We start from the raw sequence: 21,666 nt of genomic DNA on the forward strand, positions 1-21,666 counted from the left end.
CACACAGTTCACAAATAGCATCAAGATTCCCATTCCTGCTCTGAGGGCTCCAACAAGCTGGATGTTTGCTGTTGCCTGGCAGTTTCCATTACCCAAAACAGACAAAGCTGAACTCTGCAACTCGCCAGAGGGTCACTGGAAAACAGGACTCAGGAGCCTGCATCAGAGGAAGCAGCATCAGAGGAAGCGCTGACAGTGACAGCCACATGTGGAGGTATGTCTGTACAGCTGCAATGGGGACGGGAGCAGGGGATATGAAGGCATGGAGAGTGCAGTGCCAGCCTCCACTGCCATGGGGCCCTGCCTGCCATCTCCTCTCACCTTGTTGCAGGAAAGGGGAAGGGAAAAGAGAGGGCGGCCGCAATCCCAGGAAGGACACCCCACTTTCTGAGACTGCACCAACCTACCCATGGAGTTCAGCTGCTCTGATGAAGTGGGGAGGAGAAAGGGAGATTCCCTTCTACTTTGGCCTCTTGCAAGGCAGAGCTTAAAGGACACATGGTTTCTAGGTCCTGCTAGGAAGGGGATGTGGGCGCCTAGCCCCTTGCTATGTTTCCTGTGGCGGTGGGCATCAGCCTCCCAGCAGGACCCAGCCAGTTGTCCCCCCCTCTTCCCCCGTTGCCTTCCATTGCAGGTGACCTCACTGCTCTCTGGAGAGGGGGTCCAGGCTGCAAGAGGAGCACTCAGAGCCCACTGCAGTGAGTACCATGCCCACTAGGAAGAGACTTCTGCATCTCCTCTTCTGAATAGCCGACACCATCTCAGATCAGCCAGGCGGTTGGCTGCAGCCTCTGACCTCTGCCAAGGTAGCGCAGGGATGGATTAGCGAGAGCCGGTTACACCAGGGGCTCTCAAACTTTTGTCCTGGTGACCCCTTTCACACAGCAAGCCGCGGAGTGCCACTTCGCTTATAAATTAAAAACACTTTTTTTATATTTAACACTGTTAAAAATGCTGGAGGTGAACCGGGGTTTGGGGTGGAGGCTGACAGCTCGTGACCCCCCAGGTAATAACCTCGTGACCCCCGCAGGGTCACGACCCCCAGTTTGTGAACCCCTGGGTCACACCCAAGGAGACTAAAGTACCAAAGTTGCCCATTAGTGGCTGGTGAATCACCTGAGCAAGCAGAGCAAGAGCAACCCACTTTGCAGCATTCTGCAGCCTCCAAGCAGACATGAAGGGAACCTGTTGTGACCGCTTACCTTCCAGGGCTTTGCCTTTCACTTTAGCAGTCTCTTTCCCCGGTGATATAAGTAATTCAACCAGACCCTTCAGCAGCACTGGCCGGACTTCATAGGCCATGAGATCCTTTACCAGCTGAATGGCTAGAGACAAGGAAAGAGGCCAAAGTGCCACCTTGGTGCTCTAACAAGGCTGCACAGCAATCCCAGCAAAAGGTGAAACATCAGAGACAGTGGTTTGAACGCTGGCTCCTGAGAGAGCTGCATTTTCCTTCTGCCTGTTTAAAGTAAACCTCCTTGACTAGGGTTGGATTCTGCGCTGTTCCCTTCTGGAAGCTGCTCGGAAACAGAACAGGAGGCCAAGATATGCTCTGCGCATCTGAGAGCAGAACCATGTTCTCCAGGGCTCGTAGATCCCAGGTGACATTATTACCCCATGGGCTGGCCAGCAAGTGTATGTGGATGGCAAAGAGTCCAGCCAAAACATGGCTGGCTTTCTATTAAGACGGACCTCTGTATTGCATGGAACTCTCTGGGACATAGTGGAAGGGTGCTGAGGTACTGGACATGTGAGGGTTACATTAACTTTACACATGTGCACCATGGAGAGCAGCGCTGGCCCACTGCAGGCTCCAGGTGGAAGGGGCAAGAGCAGCCCCTTTGCTGGAGCAGCTTCCCCACACACCTTTCAGGAGTTTCAGTCTGGGAATGTTGGAAATTTGGAAAGTGCTGGCACGTGGATGCAATGGCTCCTTCTGGGAACTCCCAGACCCTCCATCTGCAGGGGGCAGAATCAGGACTCCGGAGCACCTCAGAGAGTCATCAAGCTCCAGGATTAGTGCAAACATGAAACCTTTACCCAGTAACGTAGTAAAGATGCAAGCACCACACTCAATGCCCCCCTCAGCTTGCAGCCACCTGCTCTGATGCCTCCAACAGCCGGGCAGCAGAGCCAACCATCCCCAGGGCAGCTGCCGAGAGGCCAGAAGCAGCTTCCCACCAGCACGTCTCAGCTCAGCTCATAGCAGAAGGGAGAAGCTGGGGCTGGTCTGGGAGCAGGGCTCTGGGAGCACCAGCTCATTTGCATACCCATGATGCATTGCACATTGAAAAGCCTTTCTTTGAGCATTTCAGTGACTGTGGAAAGACGTGCTAATTTCTGTTCAACTTCATTTATGAGGATTGGCCTGCACAGAACACAGAGCTCAAAAATGAGAAGATTTGTGAAAACCCACAGTTCCCCTCCAAAAGTCATCCTACCTTTATATTCAGGATTTTTTTCTCCTCAGAGGCAATAAATCTTTTGCATTTTACTAAAAATTTCTGTGGCAATAAACTTTTCTGAGTTTACATGCAATTTTTTTAATTGTTCTGTGAATAAGTCTAATTTTTGTGGAAAAAGTAGATACCATTTTTATTTGATGTCTATAAAATAATTCATAAAAGCTATGAGTCAAATGCTTTGTTTTCATAAGCCATTGAAAGTTTAAGTGCAATTGTTTTTTCTATGGGGGAAGAAAAAACCTAATTCTTTAGAAGTTGCATATATCCCCATCCTGTGTCCTTGCACCCCCTGTCCACGTGTCCCTCCACCCCCATTCAGGCACCCACTCCCCTTATCCCCATGTGGCCCTGCCCCCTCTCCTCCTGTCCCTTTGTGGCTCTGTACCCCCTTCCCCTATCCCTCTGTGTCTCTGTGTCCCCATCCAGCCACTCCCCAGTCCCTATGTATCTCTGTCTCCCCTCCCCCTGTCCTCATGTGTGTCTGTGCCTCCACCCGGCCAGTCCTCTGTTCCTGTGTCCCTGAGCCTCCTCCCCCTGCCCCATGTGTCTGTGCCCCCACCCAGCCACCCCCTGTCCCTATGTAGCTCTGCACCCCCTCCCCATCACCATGTGGCCCTGCACCTCCCTCCCCTCTGTGACCCTGTGCCTCCACTCCCATTCAGCCCCTGTCCCAGTCTGTCTTCCCCCACTAGCCCTTGTAAGCCCATCTGACTCCCCGAGCACCCCAGACAGATGTCGTCTGTCTCCCCATAGCCCCTGTCTCCTGACCTGGCCTGACAGGTGCTGTGAAGAAGTCTGGCTTTCTCTTAGCTGGCTGGGAGCTGCTGCTTTGTTCGATCACCACAGCACCCTCTGGTGGGCAAAAGGCAGAACTGCAGCAAAATTTTGGCAGAAGCTTTTTCTGAGCAAAAAGTTTAAAAATATGTGGGGTTCATTAATTATGCATGCATGCAGTAGTGCAGAATTCCCCCAGGAGTAAAAGAGAAATGGAGTAACTCTGGGCCTTCACAAAGTTGCTCCACTAGGCAAGTAGATGAGCTGTTGCTTAAAAAGAACCTCAATAATATATTGAACTTTAAATGTATTTTACACAGTTGAATCTGTTCAATACAAAAAGCAAGTAACATTTTCCTCTCCAAAAAAAAAAATCATAAAGAAGAACATTTTTAAAATAAAAACATAAATTTATTTGTATGTAACTGTAGTGGGGTGGCTGCCCCACTCCTATCCTAGATGGGGCTTCAGCAGGCCAGGGAGGTGGTGCAGGTGGGGGCCAATCAGAGGCTGCATTAGAGACAGCCAATCAGAGCCAGACTCAGCCATATATAAAGGCTGCCCAGGAAGGGCAGAAGGAGTCTCTCCCTGGTGGTCAAAGGAGGAGGATAGGTGCCTCTGCTGGAAGGTAGCACCTTGGACAGAGCAGTGCTGGGGAGCTCTGGCCAAGGAAAACTGCAGGCTGCTGGCCTAGGCCAGGCAGGTCCATAGGGCTGAAGGGGAAGTGTCCCAGGGACAATAGCAGGGCAAGGGGAGAGAAGGAAAGCAGAGAGGCTCCTGCTAGAGGGTCCCTGGGTTGGGAAGGCCCCCCCTTCCCCTTGTGCTGCACTGGGCTGAAGAGGAGTGTGGCCCGATCCAGGCTGTGGCTGGGCCCTGCGATAAGGGGCTAGACTTAGAGGCTGCAGCTGGCCCCTACAACAGGTGCAGATTGTGGACTGCTGATAACTCCAAACCCCTGGAAGGGGGTGAGACTGGAGCAGTGGGCACTGCTGGAGGGCAGTGTCCTGAAGAGGACGCTGCCGAGCAGGGAGCAATGAGGGTCCCCAAAGCAGCAGAGCAGACAAGGGGCAAGGAAGGCACCATGTGGAAAAGGTGCTCCATGACTGGACAGAGCTAATTCCTGGAGGAACCAGTGGGAGGCGCTAGTGGTGGTGAGTTCTAACCCCATCACAATTAATTCCTTTCCTGCTTTTTTCACAAAATCAAGTAGCTTCATTGAATTGAAGCCTCAAAAAATTGGGTAAAAACTCATAAATATTCCTTTCCATGGAGATCTTTAGTAAAAGGTGAAAGATTTATACAATCTGAAGAGAAACCAAAGCATACCTTCAGCTCTGCAGAAGTGCTGCCAGGGCAAGACCATCACTTTATTACATCACTGTGACTATACTGATGAATGGCTAAACCCCCTTGTGATGTTGCACTCCATATGCTTTATAGAAATATGCTTATGAATATGACATAACTAGAATATGCTTTACACTAAATACTCCTTGTATGGTGATATTAGAAAGCTTGCACTCTACTGACTGTTCATACTATTTGTTTGTATGTGTGATGTTATTAGTGTAATATAATATCTCATTGAAAGGTGACAGGGCCAAAAGAGTTAATTAACTCACAGACTGACCTGACCCATGACCGAACTTTAGAGACTGGTTAGGAAGAGATGTAAATGAACAGCGCTTTGAAATGCAAGTCTGCATTGTTAGAGAGAGAAGGGGAGATGTTTGTTCAGGTCTTGTGATGTCAGCAAACAAGTCTTGTCTATGGCTATAGCTTTGATTCAAAGATCAAAAAAGGAATATTAACATTTAGGAAGACACTTGACTAAAATAGTATTGTTGTCTCTTTGGGTAACCTGTATCTGAACTGATCAATGGATAAATTACCTTGTGCTAATTGCCATGATGTTTGGGAGAAGGAAAGTGAAGCTGATTGTTTTCTCAGACCAAAAGGCTGCTGGAAATGTATAAAGACCTGAGATGAAGAAGGATCATATCCCAAGATCTGCTTTTGGCTTCAAGAAGGGGAAACCCTAAGCCACAAGGATTGAGATCCCCAGTCACTGACTAGAGTCACCCTGAATATGGATATTGGGCTATAACCTATGGACTATTGCCAAAAGGACTTTTGGCAACTACAAGCTCATCTCTGCTAGGTATTTGAACCTCAAGAATTGAATTCAAGTCTCTATGTATATTGATCTTTTAACCAAAAAGAAAAGGAGTACTTGTGGCACCTTAGAGACTAACCAATTTATTTGAGCATAAGCTTTCGTGAGCTACAGCTCACTTCATCGGATGCATACTGTTAGTCTCTAAGGTGCCACAAGTACTCCTTTTCTTTTTGCGAATACAGACTAACACGGCTGTTACTCTGAAACCGATCTTTTAACTAACACTTTTCTTTTTTAATACATTTTAGTTTAGTTAATAAGAATAGACTATAAGCCTGTATTTGGGGTAAGATCCAGGTTTTGACCTGGATCTGGGACTTGGTCCTTTGGGGTCAGGAGAACCTTTTCTTTTATATGATGAAATAAGGTTTTCAGAATTTATCACCATATGTTTGTCTGGATGGAGGCCTGAGGCTGGGTACTTTAAGGGAGCTGTGTTTGGAAGTCTGAGTACCCAGGGAGGTGCTGTAGAAGCTGTTTTGGGCTGGCTGGGTAAAGCTAAGTATTGGAATATCCACTAGTGTCTGGGGTTTGTCCACCCTGTTCTGTTTGCAGTGCACCCTGATTGAGTGACCTCAGCAGGCTCCCACAGGCAGCATTGTCGCAGCACAGATTATTTCTATATCTGGAGTTAGAGTAAGATATGAACATGTATCACCGATGTGAATATATTAAGTGGAAGCCATTAAGGGTGCTTCAGAATTGGTGACCTGTCAATGGCTCTGTTTACTTGCAAACCTGCCTGTGTATGGTGGGCCAGCCCAGGAAGGATGGAGGCTGGGGTCTCTCAGGACTTGTGACCCTGTCACATGGTACTGGAATCCATCTTAAATCTCTTTTTTCCATTTAGAAGGAGGGCTGGGGACCCAGGAAGATTCCTGCCTGGTGCCAAAGCTATAAAAGGGGGTGGAACAGGACGCCAGGGGCCAGTCATGAGAGCCCCTGCTTACCACCTAAAGATGTCGGCTGGAACTAACAAAGACTGTAGCAGAGGAAAGGATGGGGCCCAGACAAGGAGTCTCTTCTGTGAAAGAAGCTTACTGGAACATCTCTGAGGGTGAGCGATTACCTGTAATCAGTTTTTTAATGTATTCAGCTTAGACTTGTGTGTTTTTGCTTTATTTTGCTTGGTGACATACTTTTCTGTCTGTTATTACTTGAAACAACTTAAATCCTACTTTTTATATTTAATAAAATTGCTTTTGTTTGTTAAACCCAGAGTAAGTGATTAATACCTGGGGGAAGCAAACAGCTGTGCATCTCTCTCTATCAGTGTCACAGAGGGTGGACAATTCATGAGTTTAACCTGTATAAACTTTATACAGAGTAAAACTGATTTATTTGGGGTTTGGATCCCATTGGAAATTGGGTGCTGGAGATAAGTGAAAACTGCTCAGCAGGTTACCTAAAGTCTGCAGCTTTGGGGGTGTGGTCCAGACCCAGGGTCTGTGTTGCAGCAGGTATGCATGTCTGGCTTAACAATGCAGGGTTCTGGAGTCCAAAGCTGGCAGGGAAAACAGACTCTGAGGTAATTTCAGCACATCAGGTGCCAGTCCCAAGGGGGTCTCTGTGACCGAACCTATCAAATCCCTGTTTCTACAGCCTATTGCTCTGGCCCAATTAAACTCCGAGTTTGCTCCTCGGAACTAGGGTCTCTGGGAGGAAACCCACTCCATGGACCAGGGAGTCGGGATGCAGGTCACAATGCGCAATGCATTATGGGCATGCAAATGAGCATCCCAGGTAGGTCTGAGAGCACAGGGGAGCCCCGGCCTCCGAGCTGAGGCCACAGCCCCTGGAATGCAGCTCTGGGAGGGGCGGTGGCTCCCGGGGTCTCCACAGCTGCTCTGGGCACAGCTCCACACACCAGTTACCCGGGGCCGCACAGGAGATGCCCCCAGGCTGGGACCCCGCAGGTGCTGGACTCTGAACCTCGGGCGGAGCAGGCGGGCTCGGGCTGCTGGTCGCTCCTGTTTGCCTGCAGGAAAGGGCCAGTGAAAGGGCTGCTGAGCTGCCCCAGGTGGGCTGCGGGGGCCAGATCGGCCTTTGCCTGGAGCCTGCAGGGGATCCTGCCCCACCCCCTGTGGTCAGTACAGCCTGCCCAGGGGCAGCAGAGAGCACGTGGTTTTGTCCCCAGCCCTTGCTGTCCCCAGCCCTTGCCGCCAGGGCTTGGCTTTGCCAGCCTGCAGCCACCGCATAGCTCGTTAACCTGCCTGTGGAGACCCACGTCCCCAGCCCCACTCCTGCAAACCAGTGACGGGAGCCATCGGCCCTCCTTGGTAGGACGGGAAAAGCCAGAGACACGCACAGCCTTTGCACAAGCAACACCCCCGGGCCGGGCCCGGCAAGGAGGCTGGAGCTGGGGGGCAGCGTGCTGACAAAACACAGCTGGGTTACAAACCACCCACCCCTCATCAGAGGGTAGCCCGGGGTGTGACCTGGTATTGCACCCAACTGCTTGGCCTGTGCAGTAACAGGCACTCCGCCTTCAGCCCTTGTGACTTGCCTGTCTTCTTTCCAAAGGCAGGGACCTGTTGCCAGGTCCGTTAAATTCCTTAGAGCTCAGTGAGCAGCCGAAAGGCAAATCCACCCAGCCCAGTGCTCACACACTCTGCTTGAGCTGAGCTCTGAGGACACTGCGGCTGCTGCCTTGAAGTGACTCTTCACAGGCTCACTGAGAACCTCCCCAGAAATGACTCCAACGTCTGCTTTCCTCCTCAGCAGACAGCATAAGGGATGTGGTTCCTACCTTCATACTGAACTTCCAAGTGCATAGAGCTCAGCACGCCCAACACAGCATCCACAATGCTGGGATGGGCTGCTCCCACGATCACCTGACAAGGAAAGGAAAAAGCAGGGTGTTATTCCTCACAGCTCTCCCCTCTGCAGCCCACTGAAATATTCACATGTTTGATCCTCAGGATACAGAGAACTGCACACAGCACTGTGCTCTGAGACTCAAGGAAATGGCCTCTTGGGGCTGATTCTGCAACCATCATTCAGGATAGTGAGCACTTATTCTTGAATAGGACTCCTCATGTAAGTGCTCACCAGTGTAGTGGTGGTTGCCCAGTCTAGCCCTATGGTTCTCAGACTAAGGACTGCAGTTATTGGGGCAGCAAACTATTAATTACCATTATTTAATATTTGTAATATGGCAGTACCCAGAGACTCCAATCAGGATCAGGGCCCCACTGCTCTGGGGCTAGACAAAGAGGTAGAAAAGTCCCCTGCCCCAAGAGCTTACAGTGAAAGAAGACAAGTGTTATACAAAGTGTGGGGGGAAAAGGGAGACAAACTCTTTAAAAATCCCCATAAAATCCTTTCCTCCTCTCAGGACTCCTCAAACCTGAGCATGAGGTTCATTGATCTCCAGCTAACTGAGGCATTAGAATAGCTTTGAGATTTTAACAGGGTGTGTGTCTCTGTCTCTCTCATATATATATGGTATGTAACAGGAGAGATCGAGAGAGACATTTTATGTTCAAAAGTCAAGGATCCGTGGTCCTGCAGATTTGGGGAGGGGGGGTGGCAACCCCCCCTTCCTTGATGACAAGGGACTGAAATTTCAAATGGGAGATTGTCAGAATTAAATTCAAGAGCAGCAGACTGCATCAGAGCTGCTACCTACCTCACAGCTTAGCTCTTAGTCTGGGTAATTAACATATAGCTAAAACGTTTTATGTAAGGGCATATTTCCAGGCCAGAGAGAATTTAAGAAGGGTCAGAAGACCAGAACCCCATTCCCTCAATTTAAAAAAAAAAAGGCACACCAAAGTGCAGGATTGAAAACAGTAGCACTAAAGACTATATAGTTCATTCTAAAACAAAAAGGCATACTAGTGGCACCTTAGACTAACAAATTTATTTGAGCATAAGCTTTCATGAGCTACAGCTTACTTCGTCAGATGCACAATGTAGCTCACAAAAGCTTATGCTCAAATAAATTGGTTAGTCTCTAAGGTGCCACAAGTCCTCCCTTTCTTTTTGCAAATACAGACTAACACAGCTGCTACTCTGAAACCTATAGTTAATCCTGTATGCCATTCCCTTTGGAGTTCCCCGGAGTAAGGGCAGGACACGTCTTTAGAGGCATGTCCTCTCCTACAGCTGAGGTCATACTTTCATACTAGGCTTTCACAATAAGTAACAGACTGGAGGAGAAGGGGAATTATAAAATATCTTTCATACTCAATTTATTTAAAAGCAGCATATTAGATCCTGATGGAGCAGGGACTATGTAAACAACAGTAGCAGCCTTTATACACTCAGCACTTGCTCACACACAGCCTTGGAGTTTAGCATCTGTGTTACTGAGAGGGAAAAGTCTAAGGGGAGAATTGTTCATGATTTCGTTATCCAAATCAGACAGAAAACAGCTCTGTGCACCTCATTCCTTTTCAGTGTGTTCTCAGACTCAGGAACTGCTGGGGAACTTGAAGAGCACACACTATGCTGATGACATGCAACTGGGCACAAAAGGAGCCTAGCTTCAGAATTCTCTTATCCAGTACTACCTCAACAAGGAACTTTCAAATTGGCTTATCCACACAGGGTATGCAGCCTTAGACATGTTAGGACACATCAGCTGAGTATATACTGGGTGTGCTTGTGGATGCAATAAGCTCTTCTCTGGGCTCCTTAATAAGGCAAGAACTGTAGCAGGATTTCCACTCACCTTTAGCCTCCAGCTTATGATAGATTCATTATGAAACAGAGTGTTCTGATAAAACTAAAGCATAGGCTAAAGTTTGATTACATCCCGTTCTGCTCACCTGCACAGTCCTGAGTGTCTGCAGAGACAGCTGTTGGGCTTTGGGGGATGTGCATGGCAGCAAAGCAATCAGGCCTTTGTATACTTGGTTCTGATACTTTGGATTGCCATGGCCTAAAGAGTCCAACAGAATTTGCACTTGTTCTTGAGTCTCTTCGGACTTGGAATTGGCCAAAAACTCAGCTATTGATCGCACACCTGTGTATAAGAAGATTTACTGAGTTGCATAGTTGGAAAGCCCAAGTGGTTACACATCTGAGGTTAGACAGAAACTTGGAAATTTTATTGAAATCCAGACAATCAAAAACACTGTCCCATTTTAATCAGTGCTGCTGGAGAGGTAGAGATGGGGAGTAATCTTCATTCTTGTGAGTTTATCAGTAGCTATTACACGGATTTTAAAATATAATAGGCCAAATTCTCAGCTGGTATAGAAGGGCAAAATGCTGCTGAAGTCACTTGAATGACATACATTTACACCAATAAAGAATCTGGCCCCCTGAGGTAAATGGTGCATAGAGAGTATCACTTTACTGATTCCATCCCACTCCTCTCACTGCTGAGGAAGTTGTCCAAACCTTGAGCATCTGTCACTGATTTTAGTGGTGGGTTCCCTTTTACAATGGGAAAAGCATTTATTTTTTTCCAGTCTTCAAAAACATCTGAAGAGATCTAGCTTTTCCTTTTCAGAAAAATTCCTGATTTCTCAATAGATATCAATTAAAAAAAAATTTAGGCCCAAGAGGGAAAGTTTGGAGAGGTAGCAGTGGGTGAACACAGCAGGTTATAATGAAAACTCTTTTGCAACCTTAGCCACAGTAGTTGCCACCAGCATGACTGCTGTAATACATCAAAGGAAAAATACTGTACAAAAAGTATGCTCATTAAAAATGAGAAGGGGGATGAAATGTAACCACTCAGCAACGGCTGAGACTCTGAACTCCTTTCAACAAGAGAAAAAATAAAATAATCTTCCATCACTAGGACTCTCATAGAGTGAAAGGAACAGGTTCAGTTCTGTAAGGAGCCCTTGACGTTTGGAGGTCAGAGAGTACAGCCTCGCCTAAATGGATGTAACCCCATTCCTTTGATAAAGAATGCGGATGGCATGGCACTTACCATAACTTTCACAAATGAGCTCCTTATACTTCCTGCCAGCGTTTGCTACGAGTTGGAGTAGCTTTATTGACTCCCTTTTGTCCTCTTCCTTCAGTTGGTTCAGCCCTAGTATTTCCAGGAGAGTCAGCACACCTCCAACCTCCAGAAATTCAATAAGATACTTGTGGCTACAGAGATGAGGGGAACAAAGCAAAAAATATAGCACTTGGAACAAAATCTTCCTTCCTCGGATCTCCATATTACTGGGAACCTTCTTCCTACCTCCTTGCCTCCAGTTTGTGTCTAAGCTCCCGGACGGAGACAACAGCTACCAGAAGCTTGACTTGGAACCCAAATGTGAAGGCCCCACATGTCAGTATGATGTGCTCCCAATAGGCTACCAGGTGAGATATTTACCTCTGATTGTCTACATTTGGATACTGACCTACATGCACAGAGAACTTTGGGTCTCCATACACAGGGTGCTCACTGGATCCCTAACTAGTGTGTTAGCAATCAGACCACTCCTGGGAAACGGGGGACTCACTGAGCAATTGCATAGCATAGGCAACATCATAAAATATTTACAGTATTCTTGGGAAGCACAAAGAGTCCTGGCTTTGCCCAGCCTTGTGTGAAGTAACATATGCAGCACCTCCCACCTGCCCATGACTGATTTATCCATTTCTACAGAGCGCTGATCACCATGGTATCTGACCTCCCAAAACTGGGCTCTGCTGCCCAGGGGACACAATTCAAAACAGGTCCAACTGCACAGCCCACTAAGAGTGTGTGTGGGAGTCTCCAGGCTTGAAGGAGGCTCACTGACTGTGGGGATCTAGAGACCTGCAGAGGAGATAGGAGAGGCTTGGCCAGTTATGGGTACATGCTGACAGCAGGGTGTTCAAAAGCACAGATCATGGACTGTTGCCCTTTCCCAGACCATCCTTGTAGTAAAATATTAAGACTGGCCCCTCACCTCACAATCCTCACCCTGGGCTGGCACAACTCTGGGATGTTAAAGCCACCCAAATAATTCTTGTTGAAGTGACATAGAAATACTCACCTGCTTGCAGCTGACAAAAAGATGCCAATGGACTTTAGCTGCTGATCTAGGTATATTCCATACATGTAGCTGTTTGACAATGTTAAGGAACAAATACTGAGACAATTTTTCACATTAAACCTGGTCACTGCATCTGGTCTGGCTGGTAGCTTGGTGGCAATGTGTGGCATTGCACCTGGGGAACCTGTATTTGGGAAAGGGCTAGGGTGACCAGATGTCCCGATTTTATAGGGACAGTCCTGATTTCTGGGTCTTTTTCACACATAGGCACCTATTACCCCCCACCTCCTGTCCCGATTTTTGACACTTGCTATCTGGTCAGCCTAGAAATGGCACAGGCCTTAATTTTCCAGGCTAGCTGGGTTGCAAACCACTAAGGAGGCAGCATGCTCATCCCCAGAGTGGGTGTGAAGTGACTCCCTGCCTGTAGCATTGATGGGCTTGGCAGGGAGCTTACATTTTGTCCTCAACTAGAAGGATGGGATGTCCTGATATAGGACCTGTGAGAGGGGAAGGAGAAAACAAGGGGAATCTTGTGTAATTTAAAACCCAATAATACCCTTGGTGTGGAACTTCCCTCAGATTCCAGCTTTTATGGGTCAAGCTCTTCTCCCTGAACGACTGGACTCAGGTATTTCCACAGAGAGGGGCTACCTTAAATCATATTGGGGGAAAAGAACATTTGGAAGAGAATCTTCCCCTCGATTGCCCCACCACCTCTTCTGGCATCCCAAAGAAGTAGATACGTGAGCCTCAGCCATGCTGTTAGGCGGGTCAGAAACAAGCTGGCTCCCTGTGAGAATTCCAGCTCCAACTCTGGTCCTGTCTTTCCTTGATTTGCCTTAATGAAATTGCCCAGAATGTGGCTACGAGCAGCTTTGCTAGCATTGTCCCATTCCTGCAAGAACCCCATCAGTCTGCTGATGGCTGCCTGCTCCTTTGTGGAAGTCATGATCAATACTGTCCTACAGGGGAGAGAGAGAGGTTATAGAAACCCTTAAAGATAAATGTAGGCTGTACAAATGAGTAACACCAGCCCTAATTATATTTTCTCCTTGTCTAATGCTTTCCAGCTAAAGATCATAAAGCACTTGACAAACATTGATTAATGTAATCTTAATCTTCCTTTATTCCCATTATCTTCATTTTACATCTGGAGAAACTGAGGCATAAATTAACTGATTTACCCAAGGCCACATAGTAAATCTGGGGCAGAGCTGGGATTAGAATCCAGATCTCCTGATTGAGCCACAAGATCATCTCCCCAAGGGCAGTCTCCCTCCCAGATATGAATAAAGCACTTTAATGTTACAAATTTTCTTAATCTCAGATTCTTGCTATCTTGAATATTTGATCACATGACAGGCCCTGCCAGAGGGTAAGTAGGATGAAATAAGAGCAGAGATGCACAGGATCTTGACGATGAAAGGGTGGATTTGGGAAGCTTTTGCATTTTGAACCTTTTTGTCCTAGGTCATGTCGTATTATTTAATTTCTCTTCAAGTGCTGAGAGCTTTCAACGGCACATTTTTAAATAAATTCGGGGGGAGAAATGAAATAATAATCCAAGGAATAGGGCAGCTACAGAAAATCCCAACTGACTTTGTGACCTTCAATACAGTGATACCCATTTTGCCGAATTTCTTTGGCATATTTGGGCATTCTCTGTCTCCCCCTTCCCCCCAAAATTTACAAATTTTCTGGTGTAATTCGTTCTGGTAAAAAGTGCAGAGTGACAGCTCTGGAAGATAAAGATGGTTTAATCACATCGGTCCCAATCTTGCAAACACACATGCTTAACTTTAAACTTGTGAGTAGTCCCAATGTGGGGCTTAAAGTTAAGCAAGTGCATGGGTGTTTGTAGAATCGGAGCCAAAGGAGGTACAAGACAGGCAGAAATACTGCAAGCTTCTCTCCACAGTCCTGTCAACACGCTTCATCTGTGTGGATGACAGAGAGTTCAGTCCTTGCCTCTTTCCGTTCTTGGCCCCTCTGCTGAGATTGAGGCCTTGTCTACGTGAGAAAGCTGCAATGGTTTAATTTAAAGTGTAATTTAAAAGCAAATTAGTTAAACCAATGCAAACCCTGTCTGGACACTTATCTCAGGGCTTCTCTCAGTTTAGTTTAAATCTATTAGGTCTGTTTGGGTCCATGCCTATTTCCTATCAGTAAAGTGCCTAGCACTTGTCTACTAGGAACTTGACTGCACAAAAGGCACCGGATTGAAACCAATGACCTAAAGGTGAAATGCTCTGTAGTTAAGTGTATTAAAAAAATTAAAAACAAAAAAAACAATCACCCTAGAAAGTTGAATAAAGAAACAATTCTGCTGGGTTAAGAGGAGTTGGGATTTCATTAGGGAATTAACAGTCTGTGGTTTGTAGGAGTCTGTGTCCTTGGCAGAGTGTATTCAGGATCTCCTTTGAGGGAGGACAAGGTTTAAAATAAATCAGTTTTCCCAAAATAGTTGTGATTGGAAGTGTTATTAGCCATAACAAATGTTAGTGCTGATGGGAGACTGGCCTGTTAGGAGCCCTTTGTCGAAAGTCATATTTCACAGTCTCATGAGCTTTTTCCAGTGATTTACAGAATATTTGTGAAACATTATGTGCAAGGCTCAAGACTGACACTGAGAGAACAACTAGTGTGTTGAGGGAATGAGTATTTCACAGAGACGGTTTGCATCAAATTTACAGGCCCATAAAGAGCTCCTATGTCCTCTACAGAAATCTAGTTAAAAGAACTTAACAGTCTGAAGCATCCCAAAATTGATTCTAAATTAACATTTCCATATTTATGTTTGAGATGCTGATGGTGTGCTCTTATCCTGCTTTTATTAGGAAGCAGCAATAATCCTCACTGTTCAGAAACACCATCACCAGCCTCTGGACAGGAGGATTTGAGGAATAAAGGGTGCTTTCCTATTATCCAGCTGGGGAGAAGAGTTGGTCTGAAAATGATCACACAATACAACTAACTGAGGACATAATGGTACCAGACTGACTGTTATAATATTATGCACCTATATGGTGCTCTTCATCCAAAGATCTCCAAGTGCCCTATAAATAGGGGTAAGTATTCTTATTATCCTCATTTTACAGATACAGAAACAAATTCACAGAGAGGGGGAAAGACTTGCCCCAAGCTCACACAGTAACTCAGTGGCAGAGTGAGAACAGAACCAAGTCTCCTCACTCCAAATTGTCCGGTCCAGCTACTCAATGAGCTGCCTCACTCATCTCGCTAGATCAGATAAGCTTAGAGGATTGGACACCAAGTCAGTACTTTGTTGGGAGGACTCTAAGGAAAACCCAGGTGATTTAGGAACTGTTGGCTATTCACTAGGTAGCTGTGAGTGGCACCTTGAGTTTAGGAGGTGCAGCCCTGGATGAGTTGGGAGATGGGAAGGAAAAAGTGGTTTTAAGATATCTTTGCACCCACCAGATTCCAAGCCTTGCCCAGCCCCTGGCACAAGTTAGAGCCTGCTTGGCCCATCCACTTTTCGCCATGATCCCCACCCCTGCTCGTATCTCTTCCCTCCGAGGTTCTGCCCCCCGGCCAGGCTGGCAGCTAGAGCCTGGCCCCAGTAGCCCAGGCAGCTGTGGAGAGCCATGGATCCTCCAGCTGCCCGGGGTAGCGGTGCCTGCCCAAGAGTTGCCCCTGGCCCATGGCCCCACTCCCCAGGCCCTCCGCCCAGGGCAGGTGGAGGGTCCGCGGCTCCCCACAGCTGTCTGGGCAGCTCTTACCATGGCGCAGCTCCAAGGCCCTGCCCTCAGGCTGGAGCTGGGTCGGAGCAAGAGCCACGCAGGTAGCTATGGGGAGCCGCAGACCCACCACCTGCCCTGGGCAGCGGGCCAAGGAGGCGGGGATACAGGCCAGGGTCTGCTCTTGGGACCCCCTGACCCTGGGTAGGTAGAGGGTCCCAGGCTCCCTGGCCCTGCTCTGGCTTAGCTGTGGGTGGGGCTTTGGGGGGAAGAGATGGGGCAGGGACGGGACTGGGGGGGCGGGCCTTTGCCCCTCCACTTTTGGGAAGACTCTGCTGCCCCCCCACCAAACCCACAATCCTCACTGATCCAGCAGGCCCCTTCCTTCCTTCCTGCCTCCCTCAAGCTCTATGACTGTTGCTCCTTCTCCAGACCCCCTGCTGAAGAAGCCCCCTACTATTCTCTCTCCTTGGTCCCACTGACACCCCCAGCACCCTTTTACCCCCAAACCTGGTACCTACTCTCCCTCTAACCCAGTTGGCGCCCAAATCCGTAGCCGCTGACTTCGTGGGTGCTCCGGGGCTGGAGCACCCATGGGGAAAAATTGGTGGGTGCAGAGATCCCCGCCCTGCGCCCCCACCCCAGCTCACCTCTGCTCCGCCTCCTCCCCTGAGCGCACCGCGTCCCTGCTTCTCCCCCTAGCTCCCAGTGCTTGGCACTGCGAAACAGCTGTTTCGTGGCATCAAGTGCTGGGAGGAATGGGGGAGGAGGGGGAACGCAGCATGCTCTGGGAAGAGGCGGGGTGGGGCAGGAATTTGGGGAAGGGGTTGGAATGGGGGCAGGGCAGGGGTGGAGTTGGGGTGGGGGAGGGCCGGGGGCGAGCACCCATCGGCACCTGGAAAAGTTGGCGCCTATGCCCAAATCCATCTAATACTAGTCCCCTTGCTAGCTCTGCGAAACTCCATTTCCTCCAATGCTCGCCCCACCCCAGCTGGGATGCCCCTACACCCTCTTCAGTTCCCCCATGGCTCCCAATAGCTCTTTGAGGAAGGGGCTGTGTGAGATCCTGGTCATTTCCTTTACCCGTGGTTGTCTTCTGGGGGTGATTGGCTGGCTCTCGCACCATGCTCGTTATTCCATGAAGCACTGTGTCTCCTCCAGTCCTAAAAGAATCTCTCTGCCTTACTCCTACATAGCCAGGCCAATAGCAAACTAAGCCAGCAGGTCTCCGGCTTATTGGAATGGTTTGGCAGCACTTCCTTTCCCAGTGGGGAGGATGTCCCAAACATGGACAGAGTTGCCAGACTTCTGTTACCCTATCTGCCATGAACCCAGCCCTCATCCCACCCTCCCTTGCTGCCACCCAGCGAGCCCCAGCTCCATCCATCCACCCAGTCCTCACCCAACCCCACCCTGCCCACCTACCACCCACTCCTATTGACTCAGTCCTCCCCGCATCTGCCTGCACCCACCTACCCAACCCATCCTCACCTCCCCCACTCCATCCTTCCCCTACCCACCCCTATCTATGAAGAGAAATTCCATGTTTGAATAATAAGAGTATAGCAGTAGGGATGTATTACTGACCAGGATGGTGATGGTGATTGTGAAATGCTCAGGGAGATTAGATAGGGTATAAAAATAGAAAAATTCACTAATAATGGGGGATTTCAACTATCCCCATATTGACTGGGTACATGTCACCTCAGGGTGGAATGCACAGTTGAAGTTTCTAGAGACCATTAATGACTGCTTCTGGAGCAACTAGTTCTGGGACCCACAAGGGGAGAGGAAATTCTTGAGTTAGTCTTAAGTGGAGCACAGGATCTGGGCCAAGAGATGAATAGCGACCATAATGTAATTAAATTTAACATCCTTGTGGGGGGAAATTACCAAAGAAGCCCACCACAGTAGCATTCAACTTCAGAAAAGTGTACTACATAAAAATGAGGAAGCTAGTTAAATGGAAATGAAAAGCAACAGTCACAAGAGTGAAATGCTTGCAAGCTGCATTGAAACTTTAAAAAAACCCACCCCACCATAATAGAGGCTCAAATTAAATGTATAACCTACATTAAAAAAAGTAGTGAGAGTATCAAAAATATACCAGCATGGCTAAACAACAGAGTAAAAGAGGCAGAGGCAAAAAGGCATCCTTTAAAAATCAGAAGTCAGATACTACTGAGGAAAATAGAAAGGAGCGTTAACTCTGGCAAGTCAAGTGTCAAAGTATAATTAGGCAGGCCAAAAAAGAATTTGAAGAGCAACTACCAAAAGGCTCACAAACTAATAGCAAATAATTTTTAAGTACATCAGAAGCAGGAAGCCTGCCAATCTGGGGATCATTGGACAATCAAGGTGCTGAAGGAGCTTTCAAGGAAGACAAGGTAATTGGAGAGAAGCTAAATGAATTATTTGCATCAGCTTTCACTGCAGAGGATGTCAGGGAGATTCCCAAACCTGACCCATTCTTTTTAGGTGACAAATCTGAGGAACCGTCCTAGATTGAGGTGTCAATAGAGGAGGTTCTGGAACAAATTGATAAATTTAACAGTGATAAGTCACCAGGACCAGATGGTATTCACCCAAGAGTTCTGAAGGAACTCAAATATGAAATTGCAAAACTACTAACTGTGTTTTGTAACGTATCATTTAAATCAGCGTCTAGACAACTGAAAGGTAGGTAATGTAATGCTGTGTTTTAAAAGGCTTCAGAGGCGATCCTGGCAATTACAGGCCAGTAAGCCTAACTTCAGTACCAGGCAAACCTGATTGAAACTATAGTAAAGAATAGAATTATCAGAAACTTAGATGAACACAATTTGTTGCGGAAGAGTCAACACTGCTTTTGTGAAGGGAAATCATGACTTAACAATCTATTAGAGTTATTTGAGAGGGTCAACAAACACGTGGACAAGGGTGATCCACTGGGTATAGTGTACTTGGACTTTCAGAAAGCCTTTGACAAGCTCCCTCACCAAAGGCTTGCAAGCAAACTAAGCAGCTATTTGATAAAAGGGAAGGTTCTCTCATGGGTCTGTAACTGGTTAAAAGACAGGAAACAATGGGTAAGAATAAATGGTCAGTTTTCAGAATGGAGAGATGTAAATAGCGGTGCCCCCCAGGAGTCTGTAATGGGACCAGTACTGTTCAACATATTCATAAATGATCTGGAAAAAGGGGTAAACAGTGAGTTGGCAAAATTTGCAGACAATATAAAATTACTCAGGAAAGTTAAATCCAAAGCAGACTGCGAGGAGTTATAGAGGGATTTCACAAAACTGGGTGACTGGACAACAAAAAGGCAGATGAAATTCAATGTTGATAAAAGCAAAGTAATGCACATTGGAAAACATAATCCCAACTATACTTATAAAATGATGGGGTCTAAATTAGCTGTTATCACTCAAGAAAGAGATCATTGTGGATAGTTCTCTGAAAACATCTGCTCAATGTGCATCAGCAGTCAAAAAAGCGAACAGAATGCTAGAAACCATTACGAGAGGGATAGATCATAAGACAGTAAATATCATAATGACACTATATACATCCACAGTACCCCCCCACACCTTGAAAACTGTGTGCAGTGCTAGTTGCCCCATCTCAAAAAAAGATATATTAGAAAGGGAAAAGGTGCAGAGAAGAGCAACAAAATGATTAAGGGCATGGAACATTCTCCATACAGGACACATTAAAAAGACAGGGACTGTTCAGCCTGGCAAAGAGACAACGAAGGGAAGTTACAATAGAGGTCTACAAAATCATGATTTGTGTTGGGAAAGTGAATAAGGACGTGTTATGTACCCTTTAACATAACACAAGAATCAGGGGTCACTCAATGAAATTAATAGGCAGCAGGTCTAAAACACACAAAAGGAATTACTTCTTCACACAACGCAGTCAACTTGTGGAACTCATTGCAGGGGATGTTGTGATGACCAAAACTGTAACTGGATTGAAACAAGAATTAGATAAATTCATGGAGGACAGGTCCATCAATGGTAATGAGCCAAGATAGTCAGGGATGCAACCCCATGCCTGGGGTGTCCCAAAGCCTCTGATTGCCAGAAGCTGGCAGTGGATGACAGGGGATGGATCACCTGATAACTGCTCTGTTCTGTTCATTCCCTCTGAAGCATTTGGCATTGGCCACCGTAAGGAGACAGGATACTGGGCTAGATGGATCATTGGGTCTGACCCAGTATGGCCATTCTTATATATCGAGCAACCCGCGCTGCCCTCCCCCACTGCCTGCATCCACCCCATCCTTGCCCTACTCCATTCCATCCTGCCACTCCCACCCCTACCTACCAACCCTCAGCCCTGCATCTGCCTGCACCGACCCACCCCGCCTACCACCCCCCAGCCCTTCCCTCCCTGCCTGTACCCCCCACCTATCAACCCCCAGCCCTTCCCCCCCCACCACTCAGCAGCCCTTCCCTCCCTGCCTGCACCCTGCCACCCACCAGCCCTTCCCTCCCTGCCTGCACCCCCCCGCCTACCACCCCCAGCCCTTCCCTCCCTGCCTGCACCTCCCTGCCTCCCACCCCCCAGCCCTTCCCTCTCTGCCTGTACCCCCCACCTACCAACCCCCAGCCCTCCCCCCCCACCTCCCACCCACAGCTCTTCCCTCCCTGCCTGCACCCCCCCAACCCACCACCCACAGCTCTTCCCTCCCTGTACCCTCCACCCACCAGCCCTTCCCTCTCTGCCAGCACCCCCCACCTACCACCCCCAGCCCTTCCCTCCCTGCCCGCACCCCCCCACCTACCACCCCCCAGCCCTTCCCTCCCTGCCCGTACCCCCCCACCTACCACCCCCAGCCCTTCCCTCCCTGCCCGTACCCCCTGCCCACTACCCCCCCACCTTCCACCCCCGCCCTTCCCCCCGCCTACCACCCCCCAGCCTTTCCCTCCCTGCCTGTACCCCCCGCCTACCACCCCCCAGCCTTTCCCTCCCTGCCTGTACCCCCCGCCCACTACTCCCCCACCTTCCACCCCCGCCCTTCCCTCCCCGCCTGCCTGCACCCCCCGCCTACCACCCGCCAGCCCTTCCCTGGCTGCCGGCACCCCCCACCTACCACCCCCACCCTGCACCCCCCCCGCCTACCACCCCCCAGCCCTTCCCTCCCTGCCTGCACCCCCCCGCCTACCACCCCCCAGCCCTTCCCTCCCTGCCGGCACCCCCCACCTACCACCCCCACCCTGCACCCCCCCGCCTACCACCCCCCAGCCCTTCCCTCCCTGCCTGCACCCCCCCGCCTACCACCCCCACCCTGCACCCCCCAGCCCTTCCCTCCCTGCCTGCACCCCCCCGCCTACCACCCCCCAGCCCTTCCCTCCCTGCCTGCACCCCCCGCCTACCACCCCCCAGCCCGCCCCCCCAGCCTGCCCCCTGGCCGCCCAGCGCTGGTGCGCCCTATAGAGGGGGTGTCGATTGGACGCCACTCCGTCTCACCTCCCCGCCAGCTCTTCAGATTGATTAACATCCTGACGAACAAACCACAGGCCGTCCTCACCCAGCCTTCGACCAATGGAGAGCCTCATTCCGATCCGGTGGGCGGGGCGCTGGAGAGAGAGCGGTTGCTAGGGGCGCGGGTTCTCTTT

General features: G+C 48.9%; 1 protein-coding gene and 1 non-coding gene across 11 annotated transcripts in view; both read right to left on the reverse strand.

Annotated features, from left to right (window-relative positions):
• ARMH1 (armadillo like helical domain containing 1) overlaps positions 1 to 21,655 on the reverse strand; it is a 29,974-nt gene extending 8,319 nt beyond the window's left edge. For 3 of the 10 annotated variants that reach the window (XM_075131891.1, XM_048861349.2, XM_048861353.2), the window contains exons 1-7: positions 21,518 to 21,653; positions 13,103 to 13,321; positions 12,357 to 12,425; positions 11,312 to 11,478; positions 10,194 to 10,390; positions 8,168 to 8,252; positions 1,203 to 1,325 (exon numbers count right to left, since the gene is read on the reverse strand). In XM_075131891.1, coding sequence (XP_074987992.1) covers positions 1,203 to 1,325; positions 8,168 to 8,252; positions 10,194 to 10,390; positions 11,312 to 11,478; positions 12,357 to 12,425; positions 13,103 to 13,321; positions 21,518 to 21,606 — 949 coding nt within the window. In that variant the 5' untranslated portion in view covers positions 21,607 to 21,653. Of the gene's footprint in view, positions 1 to 1,202; positions 1,326 to 8,167; positions 8,253 to 10,193; positions 10,391 to 11,311; positions 11,479 to 12,356; positions 12,426 to 13,102; positions 13,322 to 17,143; positions 17,340 to 19,943; positions 20,094 to 20,160; positions 20,326 to 21,517 lie in introns of those variants that run through there. The other 7 variants (XM_048861347.2, XM_048861348.2, XM_075131890.1 and 4 more) reach the window with 6 other exon arrangements.
• LOC125642020 (U5 spliceosomal RNA) lies at positions 4,448 to 4,563 on the reverse strand. The gene has a single exon (XR_007358229.1). It is a non-coding gene; the product is annotated as a U5 spliceosomal RNA (small nuclear RNA).
• Positions 21,656 to 21,666: the final 11 nt, after the last annotated feature.

Source organism: Caretta caretta, chromosome 8, assembly GCF_965140235.1.
Source record: "Caretta caretta isolate rCarCar2 chromosome 8, rCarCar1.hap1, whole genome shotgun sequence".
Classification (NCBI taxonomy): domain Eukaryota; kingdom Metazoa; phylum Chordata; order Testudines; family Cheloniidae; genus Caretta; species Caretta caretta.